The 21662-nt window shown below is 46.7% G+C and overlaps 1 protein-coding gene across 2 annotated transcripts in view; it reads right to left on the bottom strand.

Moving 5' to 3' along the window:
- LOC133214076 (gamma-aminobutyric acid receptor subunit beta-4) overlaps positions 1–21662 on the bottom strand; it is a 73325-nt gene that overhangs the window by 14047 nt on the left and 37616 nt on the right. For both annotated transcript variants that reach the window (XM_061356758.1, XM_061356757.1), the window contains exon 4: positions 11500–11720. In XM_061356758.1, the coding sequence (XP_061212742.1) occupies positions 11500–11720 (221 nt within the window). The remainder of the gene's footprint in view (positions 1–11499; positions 11721–21662) is intronic.

Genomic DNA, 21662 nt, shown 5'->3' with positions numbered 1-21662 from the left:
CTGTTAACAAGAAAGCTTTATCTTCTGAGCCCTGTGGCTTGGGAGAGAGAAAAGGGAGGGGAAAAAAAGGAAAATCAAGAAAGCAGAGAGGATGAGATGGTGAACCAGCAAAAAAAGAGGAGAAAAAGAGAAAAAAACACCAATGGCAGAAAAAGAGACCAGAAAACGGGAGATAACGGGTGAAGCTGGACAGAAAATTGGAAAGGGTGGGGTAAAAGGGAGGGGGGACAAGCACCCCCACTGGGGCAGCATCACCCCATGGGTACCAGGGCAGGGGCTGCACAGGGCAGGCGAGCAGCCCCGCAGAGCTGCTGGCTCTTTAAGAAATCTCGTGTGCTAAATTTATCTCTCTGCTGTCTGTGAAGTCTGTTTGTAGGAGATGAAGCCTTGAGGAGAGCCTTTGCCACTGCCTGCTGTGCTATAAATAGACCCGAAGAGACGGAGGGAATTTATATATATCCTCGCTGAGTCTAGATACAACATTGCAACTGCCCTCTCTCCGGGCAGGGGGCCCAAGTGAGCTCTTAACCCTTTTATCTGTAATGCGGTTGGGGTGGAGGAGAAAGCTCGGAGGGGGGAGAAGGATAACGGGACATGGAGCTCTTAAATATTATCACCATGGCTTTGGTATTGCATGCATCAGTATTACAGCCTCCCAGCTTGGCACCTCTAGGAAGGCTGCTGGAAACACAATACCTCCCCCACCTTGATCCTCATGGACCAGGGTAGGTGGGCACAGGACAGCACAGTGGAGACACAGACCTGAAGCATCCCTGGGGGGAGCTGCACCTTGCCCAAAGTGGCAGGTGCAGAGTCCGTCCTGGCCAGGCACCGAGACCAAAGAGTCATGCACGGGCATGACTCATCCCCCTTTGCTGCACAAGGCATATACTATATATATATATATTGTACTGCACCCGTGGGAAAGAGCAGTTACAAACGCGTTTTCCTGTTTTCCGCAAAGTGCAAGATGCAAAAATGACATTTTTCCACCCCATTTGTGCAACCCCTCTGGCTAAAACCTTTCCACAGTGTCCACCCCAAAACTGCAGCCTGGCTGGTTAACTTGGCCCCACAGAGGACATCCAGAGGAAGCCTTTTCTAGTTTGAGAGGGATCCTCTTGCCTTTCGCCAGGATTTGCTTATCACCTGCAGTGCTGGTTGGAAATGCAGAGCACGACACAGTGAGCTATGGCTACCACACTCCATGCGCCAAATCCTGCTCACAGTAGCAGCCAGCATAAATCCAGAGCCACTCCAATGATTTTTGCAAGATCACACCAATTTATCTCAGCAGAGATTTACATCAGGGCAGGATTTAGCCCTGCTGGTTCAAAAAGAAGAGAACCTCAGGACAGGTAGCACAAAAGGGAGAAAAACAAGACTAAGAAGGCATCTGTCCTCAAAAGGCACACAGTTTCTCTTTTTTTCCCATTAAAGGGCAGGCGTATCTGCACTGTATAGTTCAGCATCCTCCAGAGATACCCCAGTTAGCTGCAGGTAATCTGCCCATATAATGCTGCTCAGGCAGGTGAGACCTGGGACCATGTAGGGTGAAGGTTTTGTTCTGTTTTCAGAGTAGAAGTTGCAGAGCCACACGCCAGGAAACACCCGTCTGGAGCAGTTCAGCTGTGGAGCAGTACCCACAGTGAGGTGTGCCTGGCAAGCCCAGGGGCACCAGCACCACAGGACCACGTGGATGTGGGGCTCCTGCAGCATGACAAGATGTGAGGGACAGGTGGCCTGGGGCACCAGGTTCAGCTTAGGTCCTGCCCGTGGGCTTCCTAAACTCTGATGAACCAGCTCTACTTGGGATAAAGCTATCAGCATCCCAGAGAGGAAGGGGTGTTTAATTCTTTAGACTTCAGATGTCAAAAATCATCCTGGACACCAGCTTCCCTTTGCTGTACCCTGATTGTGGTCCCCGGGTGATGCACAGCACAGCACCTGCCACTGTTGGTGAAATGTCCACCTATGGCCCTTGTGACTGGCCCAACATTCACTTGCTCTAAGGTGAAGAGATTTCTCTAGCTCCTTTGGTGGCTGTGTACTATGGGCAGGCGGGACTCTAAGGGATGAGAGGTTCCATGCATCTCTCACAGCCAGAGGGCAATGGAAGCAAAACTCAGGCTCCTCAGTGACCTTGTGGGGCCACAGGACCAACCTCTGTCTCATGCTTTGATGGGTATAAATGTATTACCTTGTTACACTTTGAGCTGTTGTGAGATGTGTTTGCTTGGCACACAGAAGACAGCATGGAGAAAACTGGATGGAGAGCTATATGGTGGGGATTTACACTAGAGAGCTCCTGCGTGTCTCAGCAAGGTTAACAGGCAGTAAAAGTGGAATGGAAGTAAGAGGTGGAAAAAAGAGGAGAGGATCAAAGAGCGATCATGGCATGAGCACTGATGGAGGAGGCAGGAGTGGAAATGAGCGACAGTAGAGCAGATAGTGAGGGACAGGAGGCCACCAGGGTAAGAGAACATAGGAGAGGAATATGGGGAAGCAAGGGGTAAAGCAGCCTGGGGGAGGAGAACTGAAGAAGAAGGAGAGGTTAAAAGACAGAAAGCAGAGGAGGAGTGGATACTCAATCTGTGAGAAAGGAGAGGAGGAGACAGAGAACAAAGCATCACTCTGTAAACAGCTCTAGACAGAGCACGCTGCCTCCAGAAGACACAACCAAAGTGAAAGGAAGCAGGGAGCGCGGGGGCCGGAGGGAATGCCAGGGAAGGATGCCACCTTCCCCGTGGCGTTAGCAAGAGGCGCTGGCGCCCGTCCAGGCTGCATCTTCTCCCTCCCCCTCCTCCTCTCCAGCTCCTCTACCCACCTCCCTCCCCTTTCAAACTCAGAAATTCGTGTGGTGTGAAATCTCATCTGCTTTGACGGCGATTCACAGAGACACTGCATCCGAGATGATGCGCACGATGCGCTCAATGAAGTGGCCCTGCTCCCTCCAGCCGCTGCGCCCAGCCACCACGTCCACCTCCCTTTTCCTCCCACAAGCTCTGCCCACCTCATAGACCTCCAGTGCAGCCCCCCCACATGTCACAACCTTTACACCTCCTTCCCCAAGAAAGGCATTCATGCCCTTGCCCTCATCCTTTCTCCTAGGTCTGTAGGCAGTCATGCTATCAAGCAAAAAAGGTCTCACTGCTCTGCTACTTTGCTGCACAACTGGCTGGTGGACACAGATCATCTGGGGGACACAGGGCTGTGGAGAAACTGGGGGGCAAAAAAGGAATATGTATTCATAAGATGTCAAGCAGCTCTGCCAGACTGTGAGCTGATGGAGATCCCTCTTCTCTGCCAGCACACAGTGGATCCAAGCAAAGCCAAAGTAGCATGGATACCTTGCTCTGGAAAGCATCTTCAATCCCAGGAGAGGTTGAGACAAACCTACTCTAGAAAAGCAGCCATGAAGCTCTCTGAGTGCTAGATCTCCATTTGCTACTATGAGGAAAGCTCTGCCAACTTAAAGCTTTTGTTGACAAAGCAGATGCTGGCACAGAAAGAGTAATGCACCTCACCCGGCTGTCCCTCTGCCTGCTCTGCAGCTGAACTCAGCAGCAGCAGCGTACTGTCCCACCACAGCTGCAGCTCAAAAAGGAATGTCCAACTTCCTGCAAATAGAAATACTTCTGTTCTCCACAGATACTTCAATCCTCCGACATGAACACCACCAGCCATTTCATTCCCTCTCTGGCTCTCCACATTGCTGTTTACTTATTAATGGCTTCTTCTGTCTTAGAATGATTATATAAATTCACAAAGACTGAGCATCATAGAGCTCCAAACTGTCATTAAAACCTGCCATCGTTGAATGTCTTATTTCCACCTCCTCCTTCTTCTGTTGCTGGCTGCCTCCAAGGTAACTGCACTTTCAGCTCCTGCCTGAGTCAGATCTCCCTCTAACAAACTTCAGCTCTATAGGCCTTCAGCCACCCGTTCATCCTCTAGATCATTTCCAGTGTCTTGGGAGAACCAAATTCACCAGCTACAAGTGTAAGGAGCAAAAAATTACTTCCCCAAAATAGAATCTGATTTCAAACTCAGTGGGTCCAGACTCTTTGAGGAGGATGGGGTGGGTGAGAGGGGAAGACTATTACCTTTGAGGGATTCCTAGAGCAAGTGACTTCCCATTTCCCTCAAGCTCATCCCTGCAAAATAATCTGCACTGTTTGCACCATAACTGCGTCTATACCAGTGAACTGACTGCCCCTGCAACTGGTTTCTGGAGCCAGTGCCAATTGATAAGGAACAGCCTTTATCTACACTTAAATTCTTACTCTCCAGAAGAAGCGTCTGGTTGCATGCAAAATACCCATCATGCATGGTCACTAGCCTCTGCTGTGCTCCAACTGGGAGATGCCCAAGAGACTGTTTGTGGACACAGACAAAAACAGGAAACAAATTGACTATATGGGCCACTGATGTCCAGTGCCCAGGAACGTTCCCTTACACCTCTGGCTTCAAAAGGATGCGGCCTAAAATTCTGTATGGATGAGAATAGGAGGAGTATAGCAGAAATATCCCCACTATTGCTTTCCTAATTCAAGGAGAGACAGAGCTAGCAGTTCAGACACTTAACCTGTTCTGCAGTTATGGATTAAGTGTCATTGCACAGGGACTAACACAAACACTTCCACAGCAAAAGATAAACATTTTCTTAAGTTGCTGGTTACAGCTTTCTGGATTTCAGATCTCCCAAGAAGCTGAAGATGCTCCTGTCCCCCTGGGATACAGCCTCCCAAAGCTCACAACAGTTTGCAACAATAAGGCGAAGGGATGGAAGCAGCTCTGGTTTTGCAGGACTTGTGCAGGCTCACCCCATGGGGGAAGTTAGACTTGTAAGGGAATTCTGGTGACTAAGAGCAGAGAGAGAGGCAAAAAATGCTGTTTTGCTGAACAGGGAGAAAAAGAAACCCAGACAAACTGATTATTTTTACTCTGTACTTTCTCCAAGTCAGCCATAAAAACATGCTAGCAAATGTCACCTTCTGCCTGGCAGTAAACACAAACTTTGAAGGGCCTGGAGGGATTTATAAACCCGTGGTGAATTCTGCCATTCTTTTAACACTCCCTGATCTTTGCAGACTCCTGGAGGTCATATCAGAACCAAGAGCAAGGCAAGGATATGGAATATTTTCCCCTTGTGTCTGTTTGCCTAAAACTGACTCCATAAACCTTGGCACAATCCTGCTAAGGTCACTCTGTTTCCAAAAGCATCTGTGCTTGCATAGGCATCCTTTGACAAACAACAGTGTGTGCTGCACTCAGGTGGGCAAGGAAAAAGAACCTCTTCTAAACTAGTACTCAGGGTATCAGTCATTTAAATCACCCATTTTTCCAGCCTGCAAAGTTACCTTGGCTGCAAGGTTTTGCTTTTCTACCTCTTTATTCTATTCCAAATGCGCTGTGCATCTGGCAAATTGTCAACTGGACTGAAGAACAAGAGGGACCCAAGTGGAATATGTTTTAAGAGAGGTGTGTTTGTTACAGTTGTTTCAGGCAAGAGTGGCCTGCATTTCACAGAGCAGGAGGTCTCTTCCTTCAACAGCATCAGGCTGGGATGTAGTTGAATTAATAAAACAATAACTCATAACATAAATCTGTGGGATTTGGCAAACAATTGACAAGGTCCAAGGATGGGTTTAGACTGATGGCTGGGATAGGATAAGGAGGAAGACTAAAGAGATGCTGCCAGGGCGAGCCAGCAGTTTTGAGCACACAGGTGATTTGTGAGGAAACAGTGGGAATTAGCTGTTTGGGGATACCCCTTGACCTCAATTTCTGCTAACAAACAAGTCAGACTTATATGAGATGTAGCACAGGCATCAATTCCATCCAGGCCCTGATAATGTTTGCCTCTGTTCTTACAGCACTAAGGATGGAGAAGAAGCTCTGGCTTGCTGCTTTATCCTTTTTCAGTGAGCTCCAGTTTCTTACACAGTTTCTGAAATTCCATATTCCTCAGCTTTCTTCCAGTATTTCCAGCTAAGTCCCCCATTCCAGCCCTGGGAATGAAAAATGTAGAAGGGGATCTGCCCTTAACCTCAGTTGAAGAGGTGAGTTCCCATTTAAATACTCCCTTCTCAGCCACCTAATGAAGACTTCTCTGACCCGCATATCTTTGTGGGAGCTGGCTCAAAGCAGAGCTCTGTGATGGGAGCCAGGTAAGGCTGCAGGACCAGCTCCAAGGGGCTGGCAGGATGTACACAAGCCAAACTCTTCTCACCCAGACTGCCAAAGGAGAGATTTCTATTGCCTTTGCCTAACCTGCAGAGGGAGCAGGCAGAACTACTGGAGACAGGGTAGAGCCTGAATCATCTCTCACATTTCCAGAGAAACCTCTCTCAGGGAGGGAAAAGGAAGCAAAAATAGCCAATTTCTTCCCTTCTGGTCTATTTCTGGGGAAATTAAAATTGCCAAGTGGCTTCAGCACATGAAAAACTCCTCAGATTTAACCCATCAGGCCATCTTCTCTGCAGAAAATAAGTAACACCTATGGAAAGAACAAGGGCATGGCTGCAAACTGCAGATGTCAAGTGAGATAGGAGCAGGAGAAACTTTTCTATCAGCTGGAGAAACCTGGACTGGGTCCTAGGGAATATAATACAGACAGGGTTGGGTCATGATCAAGAGGCAGGTTGGAGATGGGACATGTGAAGAAGTCCCTGAGGTGAGCTCCAGCAGAGCCCCAGCCATGGGGCAGAAGGTCTGGCCCTTGCTGCAATGTGAGGGTTGATGTCCCCTGGGAGCCACTACCTTGCGAGGAGCAACTGACTGATGGGAACGTACCCCATGAAAAGCAGAAATGAAGCAGATACACCCAGCTTCCCTCAGTCTGAAACAGCAAGTTTTGAGCTATTTGAAGTATGCCAGGTTCTCTCCCCCTTACTTTAAGCACTGGACAGGTATCTACACTTATAAGGACAGCTGGGGTCTGCTTCTCTAAGGCAGCACTCACTGGGCTCAGAGCCCTGATATGCTTCTGCACCTTTGTATGCATCCGAACTGCCTCATCTCTAAAACACACCTCACTGCAGTGACAATCATGGACAGGAACTAAAATATCACAACACATGCACATGCTCCCCACCACCACCTTCGCAGGAGGAGATCCCTCATTCTCCCTGCACAAGATTTAGTCTCTGTCATCAAATTCCTCTGCAGATTTTCAGTTGCTCAGTTTACATTGCCTGGGCTCCTCGCCAGCCAGGCATTGCATCTCGCTTGCTGTCCACCCGGCTTCGTGCCTGCTTCCCAGCATCCCACTCCCCCTGTGAGCTCAGGGATGCAGTCTGGGCTCCTCAAGGCACCTGTTTTGCTGGAATCTGGTTTTATCCCTTCATCATTTCAGTATGAAACCAAATAGCCCCAAGATTCCCCAGAAGCATCTTTTAAAGCTGGTTTCAAATATGTTTTCAAATTTCCGCATGAGGATTTCAGCATTGTTACAGTTGTTTCTATTTTTAGCTCTATAGCAAAATACTGATGACATCAGCATTTGGTAAGTGTCAGCTTCTTTCACTACCAAATGGATGCTACACGGTCTAGAAAAGGAAATGAAAGTCTCAGATTGGGATGCATAGCTTGTATGTGTGACAATGTAAAGCTTATTGAATATTGTGGCAGGAGTGGACCAGTCTTTGGAGGTCCAGAGAAAGCCTCTGTGTTACTCAGATGTTGCTAATGGTAGTAAAGCAGTTTGAAATAGAGAGGAAAATATTGACAGAGGTGAAAAATTCTCTACATAAAATTAGGAGTGAAGCATCAGCAGTTTCTGAAATGCTTTTTCTTAAAAGAAAAATTTCACCCTAATTATTTTTTTTTTTAAATTTGATGAAACCAATGCAATTTCTGGCAAAAAGCCATTGGAGGAAAGATACACGGAATTCAGCCAATGCTACCCAGCTCTTCTTCACTATTTCATCTACCTCCTTCCACTACCCATAGCTGATTGATTTGTCTTTGTGGGTAGCTCCTGTAAGCCTCCCTTCACACTGCAGGCTTTCCACGTCATTTTAACACTTTCCTGCTGTATGCCACAGCTGACCAGCTCTCCTCCTATGCTTCACAGACACTTCTAACTCCTTCAAGGTGTTTGGGGGCCAGGTGAGCTCATGCCACCCTAAAACCTCTATCACCTCTGCCAGTCTGCATCATCCCATCCCTCTTGGTGTTTGCAGAGACAGGAATGCCCTTTGGGCTGGATCTGGGCTCCAGGCCCCTGTTTGGGCTTTTGGGATATATGCCATCTGCTAACTCATTGGAGAAAGCGGTAGGGAACTCCAGTCCTGACTGCAGCCCCACAGCAGCCCAGCATCACCACCCCAGCACAGCCTGCTGCTGTCTATGCATTCCTTTTGTTGAAGAGCTGGCAACCAGCTTTTAATCCAGTCCCGGTGGGAATTAATTTTGGAGTAAGCTCTTGTATTGAATGCTTTCCTAAGATGTAGCTATATTACATCTGCTGCACTGCCTTCATCCATTAATTTGCTAATTCTACCAAAAACAAGCGTATACTTTCCTGACACACAACTTTCACAATGGAGCAGAGCAGAGGAATAAAGGACTTTATTTACTCATGCAAACAAGTTATCTGAAGCCTGATCTCATTGTCGCTAAAGTCAGAAACAAAATACCCATTGACTGCCGTGTGAGCTAACTTGGACCTTGGGATCTGATCTAGAGCTAGAGCCTGATCCTGAACACTTGCTGAAGGCAGGGGCCTGCCAGGGTGTCATTCTCGCTGGTCTCTGACATCAGAGGCTGCTGGAAAGAATAATGACTGTTGTACCACAAATAGCATGATTGAGTCACTTTGCCACAGGATCAGCTCAAAGGAGGGGGAAGTGACTGGCAGGAAGATATCAGGAGAAGGAGCAGAGCTGTACTATCTCCTTCAGAGAAAAACAAACAGGTGAACAAAGGAAAAGGAACAGAAATTGCCTCCTTTGGCCTTCTTCCATCAGAGTAACTCCATTTTATGAATCCTCCTGAAAAACGCAGGAAAAGACAAGAATAGGCTTCAAAACACAGGAAGGACCTGCACTTTTATTCCTGTTTGCAAGACAAGCGTGGGTGTCTTTTTGCAAAGATTAAGGGAAAGGTGAACATTTAATGACTACTTTCTTACTTGCTCACACCTGCCGTGCATGTGGCTGTATTTTTGAATAGGATCACAGTTATTTGCACCTGCAAAACTGGACCTAATACTTGTGTTGTCAGCAAAGTCACAGATGCATGAATCAGTACAGAAAGCAGCCCTAGAGAAATCATTGTTCATACCACTATGAATAAAGCTGAGAGGGACTTCAAGCATTCAGGGCACCTGGCTTGTACCCTTAGTGCTTTCAGAACAGTCAAAGCCAGCCACCCTGACCTGAGGTACAGCTGAGGAAGAGGAGCTGCAGTTGCTCAGTGCTTTGTCTTTGCAATTGCTGTTTTCTCCAGGGGCAAGAGAGCAGCTTCCAGGAAGACCAGCCAAAAGTTAAAACAACTCAGGCAGCCCTTGCAATGGCCCTGGAAATAACAGGGGCAAACAGCCGTCATGGTCTTTCTTTTGGCCTAGATGCAGTTTTTCTCTTCTCAGCCGTTAACACAGGTCATGAGAGAGAGCTGAGCTCCGTTCCCCACATTTCTGGGCCCCATGGGAAGGGAATGGACCGTGCAGGAGATGCTTGCATAGTGTCCCAGCCCAAGAGCAAACCCTCCAAGGACTTCCATTGCCTGCTACCTGTGCTGCAGGGCTCATAGTGCTCATTATTTGAGCTGACTAAATGGCAGCTGATAAAAATACACTGGCATTTCTTCGTCTTTTGCTGGGCAGGTGTGTGCAAAGATTTCCCACCAGCATGGGGGAGGCAGCTTTGCACTCAGGTGGGCTGGCTCAGCAGCAGAGAGAAACCTGAGTTTAACAGCATTCTTTACCTCCTCCTTCCCAACAGGCTGAATTTATGCTCCTACCTACCCCAACCCACAGCATCTTCTTGCTTATCCTTGTCTCTTGTTTTAACACAGTGAGGGAATTTGGGACAGTTAGCTGTGGGAAGGCTGCTGGTGGGTCAGTAAAGCTGGCTCGGGGTTCCCTGGTAGTATCAGCTGAGCAATGTCCCTGCCCCAAGGCAGAGAGATGGATGTACCTGTCCCAGAAAGGGAGAGGCAGAACTGGGACGGAGTCACCAAGTGAGGCTTGTTGCACATTTTGCTGTCTGTGGGGCTGGAGAAAGAGTCATCCACTAATTAGAAGGGAAAAAAATAGTACGTACATCACCCCACATATCGCAGCCTGTCCCTCAGCGCCAGCAGTGACTGTTGCTCTTTGGCTTCCCAGGGCTCTGCCATAGGGAAAGCACAGGGTGCAGCCACCTCGCTGCCCTGACAGGATGGTGCCCTGGGCAGCCTCCTACTTTGCTATGCCTACACCCATCCCTACCCTCCCTGAAACATCCCTGCTACTTAAAGAGAGGAAAAAAATCATAACAAGTCAGACTTTGCCACAAAACACGAAGCAGCAGAGGAGCTATACCGTAAATGGGAAGGGTGGGTGTACCCTCTCTTTGAAGGAGAAAGGTCTTTCCTCCCCCTTTGCTGCACTGGGATGTGAGCCCAGAGCTATCGCTATCATTTGTGAACGTGGAGACAGGTCTAAAAAGCTAGCTGTGAATTCTGGTAGTCAAAAAGGAAAAAAAACCCCACAAAACACAGAGGAGAAATGCTCAAAACAGACAAATACAGGGCTGAGAAAATCATTGCCTAGATTTCAGCTACAGCATCCAAACCCAGTGCTCTTACATATAGGTGCAAGCTCCCCTTTTAGCCCTCTGTCTCCTCTATTTAACTTTCTTACCTACCCTGGCATTTCCCCATATCTAGATAATGCCAAGCATTGCCACCTCCATCGCACACAAGCACAGCACTTTCAAACGCTGTGGACCTGCTTATGTTAATTCATTCTAAACACTACAAAAAGCCTCATCACTGAGTACCATTTCCCTACTAGATATCAACTTTCAAGCCCCGATCTTCAGAATTACGCCGATAAAGAGGCATTTTTCTTTATATAAAAACATGTCTCCTATCTCATACTCAAAAAGGACTAAAGTGGTTTAACTGAAATGCTACAGAAATTCATTTTAAGTATGAATATAACACAGTCTCATCTCAATAGGCCAAACTTACAGAAAGTCATAAGCAACTGAAAATGAACGTTTCAAATGGAAGCATTACGCAATATGAATGACAGTGACCTGAAATGCTCAGAGCAAACTATTCCCATCTCCAGTATTTGTCTATAGCAGTACAGGAAACATTGGAGACCTGAAGGAAACAACCATGTCCAACCTGAAGAAAGGACAGATACTTAAAACTGTGCAACACTTGAGTATCTTGTGGTCTTTTGGGTCCTTGCCTTACCAGAATATCTCTGGAAGTGGGGGAAGTTTAGATGAGATGTCATTCTTGACCGCAACCAACAAAGATTCCCCTTAGACTTACCTCAGGCCATACAAGACAGTCCCATCAGGGTGGAGCCGAATCATGCGGTTCTTCACTGTCACCCCATGCAGAAAGGACTTCTTGTCATTCAGGAAATAGGTGTCAGGCAACCACAACTGGTCAGCCACCCGGTTGTCCAGGGTCAGGTTGAGAGGAAGGTCATTATACGCCAGGCGTTTGTCCCGCCAGCTCTGCTGGAAGTACATGGTGATGGTGTAGTCCTGGGAAAGAAACATGGAAGTGTCAGCCTGGCTCCAGGGCAAGGACATAACTGTCCCTTCACTATTGCCACTGCCCAGAGCTTTGGTGGGTCTCCAAATTCCTGGGCACCCAAATGTTTGTGCCCACACCTCCAGTGGTGGGGTCTGTGCTTTGTTATGGGAAAACGGAAACAAGACTGAGCTTTGTAAGGGATGAAAAGTCATTGCATGACTCCAATTAAACAAAACTGCATCCCACGTTGTTGTGCCAGTCTGCATAGAATTTGCCTGCAAAGGTACTAGTAGTTCTGACTACAGTGGCACTAAAGGATGTCAACCAACAGTGGGCTACACTGCGCTTAAGACTTCAAAGATTGATCTCCCAGTTAAGTCACATAAAGGTGTCTGGACACAATGCAGTCACGCTCAGCCACTGCTTCCTACCATACAGTTGGTAAAAGCCAATTTTAGTTTGAGCAGAATCTCTGGAGATTCCAAAGGGCACATGGAGAATCTCACCTTGAGGCCAAGGTTTCGAAGTCAACCCAGGCCAGCCGTGACAAGCTATTAGCACTTGCCTTGTTATATGAGCTAAGTTGGGAGCTCATTGTGATTCTCAGGAAGGGACATATGTGAAGGAAATCTGTCACCAGTGGAGCATGATCTACCAGTAAAGGGGCAGTTTCCTAACTATCCCCAGCTAGAACAATGCCATACGTATCTCCTGCTCCCCTCCTGCTCAGCTGACACTGCTGCTAAGACAAGAATTTTATAGAAGGCAGGGAGAGCTGGTTGGTGGCCCACAGCTCTGGTTATGCAGAAACCATACTAGCTGCTGGATGGTAATAGGATCAGCTTGTTCAGAGACACAGTATTGTGGCACCAAAGTAAAAGAACAATTGTTTCTTCTCGGGTAAACAAGCAGCACAGGAAGGGGTCTCGTACACACCAATAACAGAAAACATTCTCACAACAGGTCTTAAACAGGTTCTGAGCCAAGATTTTTGGGAGTAAAACAACTGACATTAAAATAACAAGATGTTGCTAAAGAAGTGGGTGGACATCTTGCTGACAGTGGCCTTACAGCAGTCAGTGATTTTTCAGAAGCTCTTCAATAAAAATCATTTTTGCAAACACATGCAATGATCTACAATAAGGGGGGGCAGAGACACTTTTTTTTCCCAAGTGGATACCTACAGTGCCACAGGAATCCTTCTGACCACACAGATTTGCACGATGGGCATTTCTGCTCTGCAAATTCCAGCTCTGTGTAAGGGGCTGGTGAGGACCTTGCTCATGTGGTAACATCTGGGCTGAGCACAGAAGTATCCTGCTGGCCTGTTTTCTCCTATTGACTTCACTTGAAGCCAGGTTTGATTAACACATCTGAAAACAAGCTCAAATAATCCCATGTTACTGCTATGCCAGATTTTGGGTATCTAAACGTGATTCAGAAATCTAGAACCACATGCATATCCAAAAGGTCACAGAACAAAATCTGCAGTGTAAACTAGATACAAAAGCTATATCTGTCACTTTCTGTGTCATATTGGAAAGAACAAAAAACACAGTGACAGCTTTCTGGCCAAGAAGCAGTTTTGCTTTGTTTTTTAAAGGACTGTTAAACCCCTGCCTCAGAAGCCTCGCAGTCCATCTCTCAGGGGCAAAAACATACTCGTTTCTGTTAAGACCTTGCAAAGGAAAATGCTCTTCCTGGTTCCTCTCCCAGGTGATTGGACCTGCATTGCAGTGAGAGCACAGAGGAGCAGAATGCCTCAGTTCCTGGACCCTCTTACCCTCCTTGGTAACAAGCCTGTGGGAAGAGGCATCATTTCCATCCTCCCCCTTCGAGTACTCCACCCGCACATCTTGGCAAGCCGCTTCACTGACCTGCATTTCCCTAACGCTTGATAGAGCCCTGAACACCTCACCCCTCACCAGGCCACCCTGCTGTCACTGCAGGCTCCTGCCAGCCTTCAAGCAGCAGCAAAGAAGAGGTGCCAGTGATTCTCCAGAAGACAAAAGGGACAAAGTGCTTACAAAGTGATGGGAACAAACTCAGAATGGTGCAGGAATAAAAGCCTACACCCTAACCATCAGGCTGATGGTGTTCTTCAGGTGCAGAGACCTTTCTGTGGAAGAACCACCAGCCCAGCCCTGAGTTGAGCAATGTTCTCCAATCTTCCTGAGCTTCTTGGCACAATAGATTTCTTTGGGCAGCATCATGGAAGTCTGGAGGAATTCATAATCATGGTTCATCTAGTGCCTGAGGTTTCCCTCAGCCCCTCTCTGTTGATTCGTGTGTTCTGCTTCATGTTCTCCTGCTCTCCCTATCCCGTCACACTGCTGAACAGTGGGCAGGATTTCTGGGCAGAAGGAAAAGAATAAGACAAGTGTCCATCCCACAGAGGTGTTACCAGAGGACTGTAAAATGCTCAGGCAGGGCCAGAGTATGGCCAAGGCCAGTTACTGCTGTGGCAAAGATGGAAAGGCTTTGCAGAGAGCTCCCTGCCAGGTACACCTACTGCACCAGGACCCACACTGGAGGGAGCATGCATTTTCCAGGTTACCCCATGTAACCTCCTGCTTCATCTGGTTGGTTACTACAGAAGCAGGGGCAAGCCTTGTAGAAGGGAGATACAGCCCCTCATCAGAAGCTCTGTGCAACAATACACTGCATAAACCTTGGGGGATTGTTCAGTGTGAGCTGGGATTTCCACTTCTGGAGAACAAAGACTGGAGAAAGGGAATAGGGGCTTCTGAAGGGTGGACATGAACAGAAGTTCTGCGCTTCTATCTTCTACCTAGTCCTCCATTTGCCACCCCCAGGGAAAACAAGCTTTCCAAAGATACCTGCAAACTTTCTCTGGCTAGGTTTTGTAGCTTAACTGGCTGTGTCAGCCTGTACCTACCTTGACCAGCATCCCACTGCAGGAAGCTGAAATGCTGTAGGCAACATCACTGGCAAGAGGAAAGCCTGTTTTGAGACCCAGATGAGCTGTGCCAAGCCTCACTGACTTACAAATCACATGCCCCTTATGCTAAGAGAGCTTGTGTGCTTCAAAAAAAAAGCCGTTCCTCTCCCCTCCATCTCCACTAGCCCTTGGTTTGTCCCAGAAGTCTGGTATCCAGTAGCTCACAAGCTACTCTACTACAAACAACTCCAGCACTGTTTCCATCCCCTTTACTTACCACAGCACTGCTGTGCTGCCCTCCCTGCCCTGCAAGGCAGATCTACTGTCCCTGTTACATGTGAGACCACTCTACAGCTCCCCTCCAGGCCCCTACACAGCCAAGACAGTACCTGATGCTGCTGGAAAGCTTCTCAGAATGGCCATCCCTATAGGACCCCGCTTCTCATGCCTCCATTCAGCCTGCTCTGCTGAGCAGCTCCTTGCGAGCTATCAGTCCCACCTTATTTGCTTCCCCTGTGCCCAGGTTTTCCAAAGGTGTTGCTCTTTCTCTCTCCTCCTTCTTGCTGTATGTTGCACACAAACAGAGGTGAGAGCAACACATGGAGCCAGCGCACGCTCATGTTGTAGAGGTGCCTCCACGTAAGGAGGGAGGACAGGTCACTTAGAGGCACACAAAAGGCCCAGGGAAGAAAGAGGAACTTAGTTGGTGGCCTCACGTGCTGAAATGACAGTGTTTCCCACCAGCTACTGAGGACAGGGCTGCTAGCATCCATCTCCAGACAAGAGGAGGAGACTGATAGTCACAGCCTTTTCTGAAACTCATCAGAGACCCCAAACCAAAGATGATGTAGGAGAACTGAACAGTGAAAGGCTGAAACATTGACACAAGAGGGCACGGATGAAGGAAGGTATTTCCTGCAGGACCCCGGAGGCAACAAATTCACTGAAGCATGCACAGGGATTCCCCAGTTTCTCAGAGGACAGGAGAAATAAGTCTAAGGGAACAACAGCAGCTGAGGCACAGCAAGAAGGGAGATAAGTTCGCCCATTTTCAGTATAGCATCATATGTCCCTTTCTGCTCACCACAGTGAAAGAAAGGGTCCAAAATTAAGGACTCCCCTTCTTCAGAAAGAGCTGCCCTTCTGAGCAGTTGTATATCAGCATGCAGAGCAAACATGGTATATGTCCCAAGTGGTTTTCTTATAAGCATGCTTGCACTCACTTGGAGACACAGTGGTACTGTGTCAGACCAAAAAGTCATTCTACATTTGTAGCCTGTCTTCAGGAACAGTGAAGAGAATAGCAGGGAGGACTATAAGCAAAAGAGAATCTCTGTTGTGATCCTTAATTCTCCAGCTACTTGAAGCTTAAGAATCTCCTGAGCCAGAGCTGGCAGCTTCTGAAATGAAGCTACTCAGTTTCTCTTCTGAGAGCTTGTTTTATCTCTCAGAATATTGAGCCTTTGGTATCTGCAATCTTGTAACTATGGGAAGTGAGTTACACTGCTTAGGTTGTCACTAGGGGAGAACTGCTGAATGGGTTAAACATAGGACAGAGCCATATGATGACAGTGTCTGACATCCTGCAATGGACATTGTACAAGGCAAAGTAATGAAAATAGCTTTCCACAAGGCCTGTGGAATTTGCTGAACAAAAGCATGCAGACAGGAACATAACAGTATTTTGGGAGGTCTAAGCATTAATGTGGAAAACACAGTTGTAAAAGGAAGCGACTAACAGGAAGGAATAGCCTAAGGAAGCAGAACCTCCTGCTGCAAGGCAGGAGCTCCATCTCCCAACAGAAAGCCACCAGGAGCACCCCCCCTCGGGCAGGCTGCTTCATAAACCCTCAGCACATCTCCTAGGAGATGCAGATCACTGGCAGGTTGGCTCACATCATTTTCATTTGTGCTGTGACATACAGAGTCCCTGTTACTAGACTTGTCTAGAGGCAGAAGTGCACATGCTCGTTGGGGCTACACTAGATTCAGAAGTCAGGATTAGAAATGGAAGGAATAACGTATGTGAAAGGATCAGATCTTCGCTCAAAATACAGCATTTCTGGCAACCTGGGGGTTGCCTGCGCCTAGTCCATTTTGTGGGTGGCAAATGACTCTGATACCTTTTGGAGGCTTTGAAAGTGAAGTTGACCGTTTCAGGCTGCCAGTGGAGGTTGTGTTTCAGCAAGCACTTGTAAGGTACTGGAAGCAATAACTCTTCTGCAGGGGAGGGCACACACTGCTCTTCTGCTGCTGCATGACTTTGGACTTGAGAGATAAAGGAGATTTCGCAACTTGCCTCTAGCATTATCTGCACCACTTGACTTTTTCCTCCCCATTTCTCCTCCACCCTGACTTTGATAAAACACCTTCTTTTGGAGAGTTGACCAAATGGAAGTCCTTCCCCATATAAGCAAATGACATATGGTCTCCTTGTCCAAGATCAAAAAAGAACATTAGGAAAGCCAAGATGCTCCAGAAAGGAGGAGAAAAATGGAACATCTGACTTAGTAAAAACCAAGCTGCCACTGCCAGAGACTAATGAACAGTTTGCTGGCTTCAACTTCTTTGATGATTAAACACCATCTTCTGTTCCCGTCATTCTTGAGAAAGAAATTAAAGGACAAAGTAGTCCTCAAGTATGTTTCATTTAAAGGAGAGGGTAGGGAAATAAGAGGAATTATATTCAAGGGGAGGAGACAGGATGTGTCTGCAATCAGTGGCCAAGAACTGGAGCAGTGTGAAATGTACAGGAGAATATATGAAGGACAGATCAAGAGGGCCACAGCTCTTCCTTAGCAAACTCACTTAAAAAAAAAGCTACTTTGCCCTCATAAGGGATTGTCTATTTCCATGAAGATGAATCAATGGGTCCCAGACCTTAACAAGTACCAGTAAATCTGACATGAGTAAATACCTGATGGCAGTGTTTCCAGCTCTAAGACAGCACAAAGTCTGTTGGGACTCTTACCATTGCTAAGGGCAGGAGGCAGCAGCTCTTGTACTTTCTGTACTTTTCATGGGGAGAGTATTCTGCCAAAATACTGCTTTTAATTTCTCTTTTGGTACAAGCCAGTGCCCAGTTTACAAGTCTGATATTCTGCATAACTGTTATACATAGTGACAACTGGTTTAGATACTGCCCTTCTCCCTATGTTTCACACAAGCCACAGTCTCTTTCTAACTCCCCTATTTTTGAATAACCAGATGTCAGCACTGTCTTGGGCATCAGGAAGAGCATCTTCCACCTGCAATCTCTCTGCCAGTAATATAAGATGAGAGGAAAAGTTAGCTTCTAGGATCAGTCTATGCCCTCCTGTGCTGCAGGTTTTTGTGCTCTTGAACTCATTTCCTTCAGGACCCGAGAAGTACTTTGCATGGAGATGCTCCCTTCACTAATCTGATCTACTTTTGCATTAATTTGCATGTGTTTAATTGCTGAATGCATGTTCAGAAACTGGGACAGGTATCAGCTATATTCTCAACAACTGAGGGCGTGAAAGCAAAGCATCACTATGTTGCCCTATTTCTCTCCTGCCATGCCTTAGCCCTTCAACATCTGGGTTGGCACTGATCCTGCAGGTGCGAGATAGAGGACATAGCTATATGGGTCCTACACCAAAAGGGCATTATCTACCCACAACAAGACTTTCAGACTTCAGAACCTGCATATCCATGCCTTATCTGAGCAGGAAGCAGTACCACATGTCATCTGCTTAACAGCCACAGTGATGGTGGAAGTAGAGGTCAGGAGGAGAAAGCCAGAACCGATGGGCACAGGAATGAATATCACCTGCTCTATAAGCACATGCAACACAGCAACATTGTTCAGTGTTACAGGCAGCAATTCCAAAATCACCACCTGCAGCATGACATCTTCCTCAGCAAGCTCTTAGAAAACAATGCCAGGCAGTTTCTATTCTTAAGCCATAAAAGCTGTGAGCTACCGCATACCATTTCTGTTGATCTGGTCTCCTCCATAGGTTGTCCATGAACTTGTAAGCTGAACAAAACCCAGTTCCCATTCTACCCTCAAAGCGGGATTGTTTGACCTTCCAATTTCTGCATCACTAGCTCATTTCCACTCTGAACCTCATTGTAACTTAAGAAATGCCTTCCCATGCCAAACCAGCACAGAAAGAAAGCCATGCTTTGTCCAGACAGCCAAGTAAGGCTAGAGAAGTAAGGCTATACATTAAATTCATTAAAAGGTGGTGCATGGATTTGACCCATTTTCAGACAGAAAGTCAAAGGGAATAGTGCTTACACTACCCTCTTGTCCTAGATGGGGTGGGAACTGCTAAGGACTCATTGTAATATCAGGAGAGCTAAAAACAGGCAACATGCTCACTTAAAAGAGGGGGAGTTCAGGCAGCAAATCCCCAGCTGAATAATTTCTTCAGAAGGACCATCTTTACCTTCCACTGTTTGCCTGCACTAACCTAGTATGCTACACAGCTACCTTCTGCACACCTAGAAGTCATAGGGCAGAGCTGGCGCCTGCATCCCATCTCTTTTTCCCTCTCCCAACCCGTCTTCTTGTGCTTTCCCAGGGACACCCTTACTGCCTTACAGCACGTCGCAAGTGTCCTCCTGCATATGCATATTGGCATATCTAATATACAGCCATTAAAGCTAAAAAATGTTTTTAATAATCACTTTGCATTTAATTAAACATGCAACAACTAGCCTAATAGAGTAAATTAAATTTGAGTGAGACATTTGAACAGTGACTAGTGAAGATATCAGTTTCTAAAGCCCTTAGAAGGACAGGGGAAGAAAACTGGATCGTGTCAAGGGAAAGGTGATGCTAGAAGACCAGTGATGCTCCTTAAACCTTTCCAAAGGGGCTTCACAGCCTCTGCATGTATCATCAGAGAACTTTCCCCTGGTGGTGATTTTCTTACTTCTTGCTTGCTGAGATGCTCACCTCAAGAGATTAAAATTCAATAGGCTTTCTAGCAGGAGCAACTTGGAAATGGAAAAATGTAATTTCTCCAAAACGTTCCCAGAACTTTTGATTCCTCTGTATTTCTCATATTTAAATGAAACATCCCCTCCACCTTGCCAAGAGCTTTACTGGTCACCAGTCAAGTCAGACTCTGCCCCAAGCAGGAGAGCTTCTGCAGCCCTCCACACAGACACTGACTAGTAGAGATTATGGGGAAAAAAGGCTGTAAGAATGTGGAATCAAAGCAGTTAAGGGGCTTAGTAGCCCACTGAAACTAGGAAATCTAGAAAACACCTCTGGGTATCAATTTCATCTCAATGCTAATCCTGTAGAAGACTTCGGGCACTTTCACCTGTGCCTCATTTTCTCTTATCTGTAAAAATAAGACACTGCCTCTAACTTGCCTCTATGCTACAGTTTGGGATCCCCACATCTCTGGGCAAGTGCTAAGTGTGTAATGAACAGAAATTACTTTTTCTCCCTGGGGAAAATAAATAAATAAATAAATAAATAAACTTGTAATTCCCTGTAGCAGTCAAGACCATCAATGCAGTTTTGGGGCTGTACAGGTAAAGAATCATGTAATGAATGAAGTGATGCTACTATATATGGTGAATAAAATGCTGTATGCACAGCTCTGAGCACTGAAACCATGAGGCTGTCTGCAACAATTATCAAGACATGCAGTAATTTAAAGACACTGTTTTAACTTGGAGAAGGAAAGCCCAACATTCCAGGTTCTGCAAATTGTCACAAAGACATCATTGCCCAGGAGGTAGCCAGAGTCTGACAAATCCTTTAAATGATGTAAGACAACTAATGTGTCCTGGGTAGATTACCTCAACTAGGCTGGCACAGATTGTCTTGACCAAACAGTTAGAATGGGTTTATTTCCTGTAGAAAGCAAAGTTGTATCATGTAGGAAGAATAACTGGGCATAAGCAGATAAGATGGTGAAATGCAGAAGAGTAAAATCTATTTCTGGCAATAGAACAGTTAGGTCAAGGGTGATCTCCAAAGTGTAAAGAGTAACAGCCCTGTACTTTGAAAAACAAGGCCTACTTTTCAACAAGCCCGAGTAAACTGGATGCAACCTAAGGCACTTGAAAACCCTAAGACTCCTGCCTGCAGAGACCCAGTTGTAGATCTGGGGTGACTGCTTCTACATAGGAGTATTCTGCACAGCCGTATCTGTGGTCCCTCAATCTACCTCTGCCTCCATCCATGGGTTAGTCTGCCCTTGGTTAAGTCAGGATAAAGCCAAAGGAACCAATCCAGGCTGCCACCAGCAGCAGTGAATACAGTATGGCCCATATTATCATTCCCCCACTTCAGCAACCCGAGTCTCTGCTGCAGATTCATAAACCTGATGGATGGGTGCACTGTAGTTAACTGACAATAGCATTCAAAAGGCAGCTGTATGAAACACTCCTGTTTCTGCTGAACAAGTCAAGCTTATTACAGGATGCATGAAGCAAAAGGAGATTTCAGCAGGCTGTGGAGGTCCACAAACAAGCAGACTTTGACTTCACAGCCAACTGGATGGCAGAGAGCAAGCTGCAGTCTCTGTCCATGCTGAGTGAGTGCTCTCTGCAGTACCAGGACCAACAGTCCTGGAGCCAAGGAGCTCTATTTGCAGAGCTGGCTGAAAGTTATTGGCAGGGAGCCCATGTGAGCTCGGTAAATAAAGGATCCAGATAATAAAAATACCCAAAAGCACTATTTGATTTTTCTGAGGGTTCTGATACAGCCAGTAATACTGAGAGGGTGAGAAATCTGGTGGAAAGGAATAGGAGCATAGGGCAAAACCGTCCTTCCAGAAGAGCAGACACAAGGTAGGTCTGGTGGTTCACAGCCTGTACAGCTAAATACCTGACACTCATTCATGGGGTGACAGTTGAAAACAAAGAGGCTTTGTGTTCAGGAGCTAGACTAAGACTCAGGAAAACTAGGCTTGGACAGGAGCTTGTGTATTGTAAAACCTCAAGTCCCCTTGAACCTTAGCTGCAAACTCTTTATGGATAACAGGGTATCCATGACCTAGGAATGGCTGCCTTCCTCTGCAGTCACACTGAAGTTAAAGGAGATACTGTGATA

Source organism: Neopsephotus bourkii, unplaced genomic scaffold (genome assembly GCF_033783945.1).
Source record: "Neopsephotus bourkii isolate Nb327-2 ecotype Australia unplaced genomic scaffold, CSIRO-AGI_Nbou_v1 NB_867, whole genome shotgun sequence".
Taxonomy (NCBI): domain Eukaryota; kingdom Metazoa; phylum Chordata; class Aves; order Psittaciformes; family Psittacidae; genus Neopsephotus; species Neopsephotus bourkii.
This window is presented reverse-complemented; position numbering and strand designations above follow the sequence as displayed.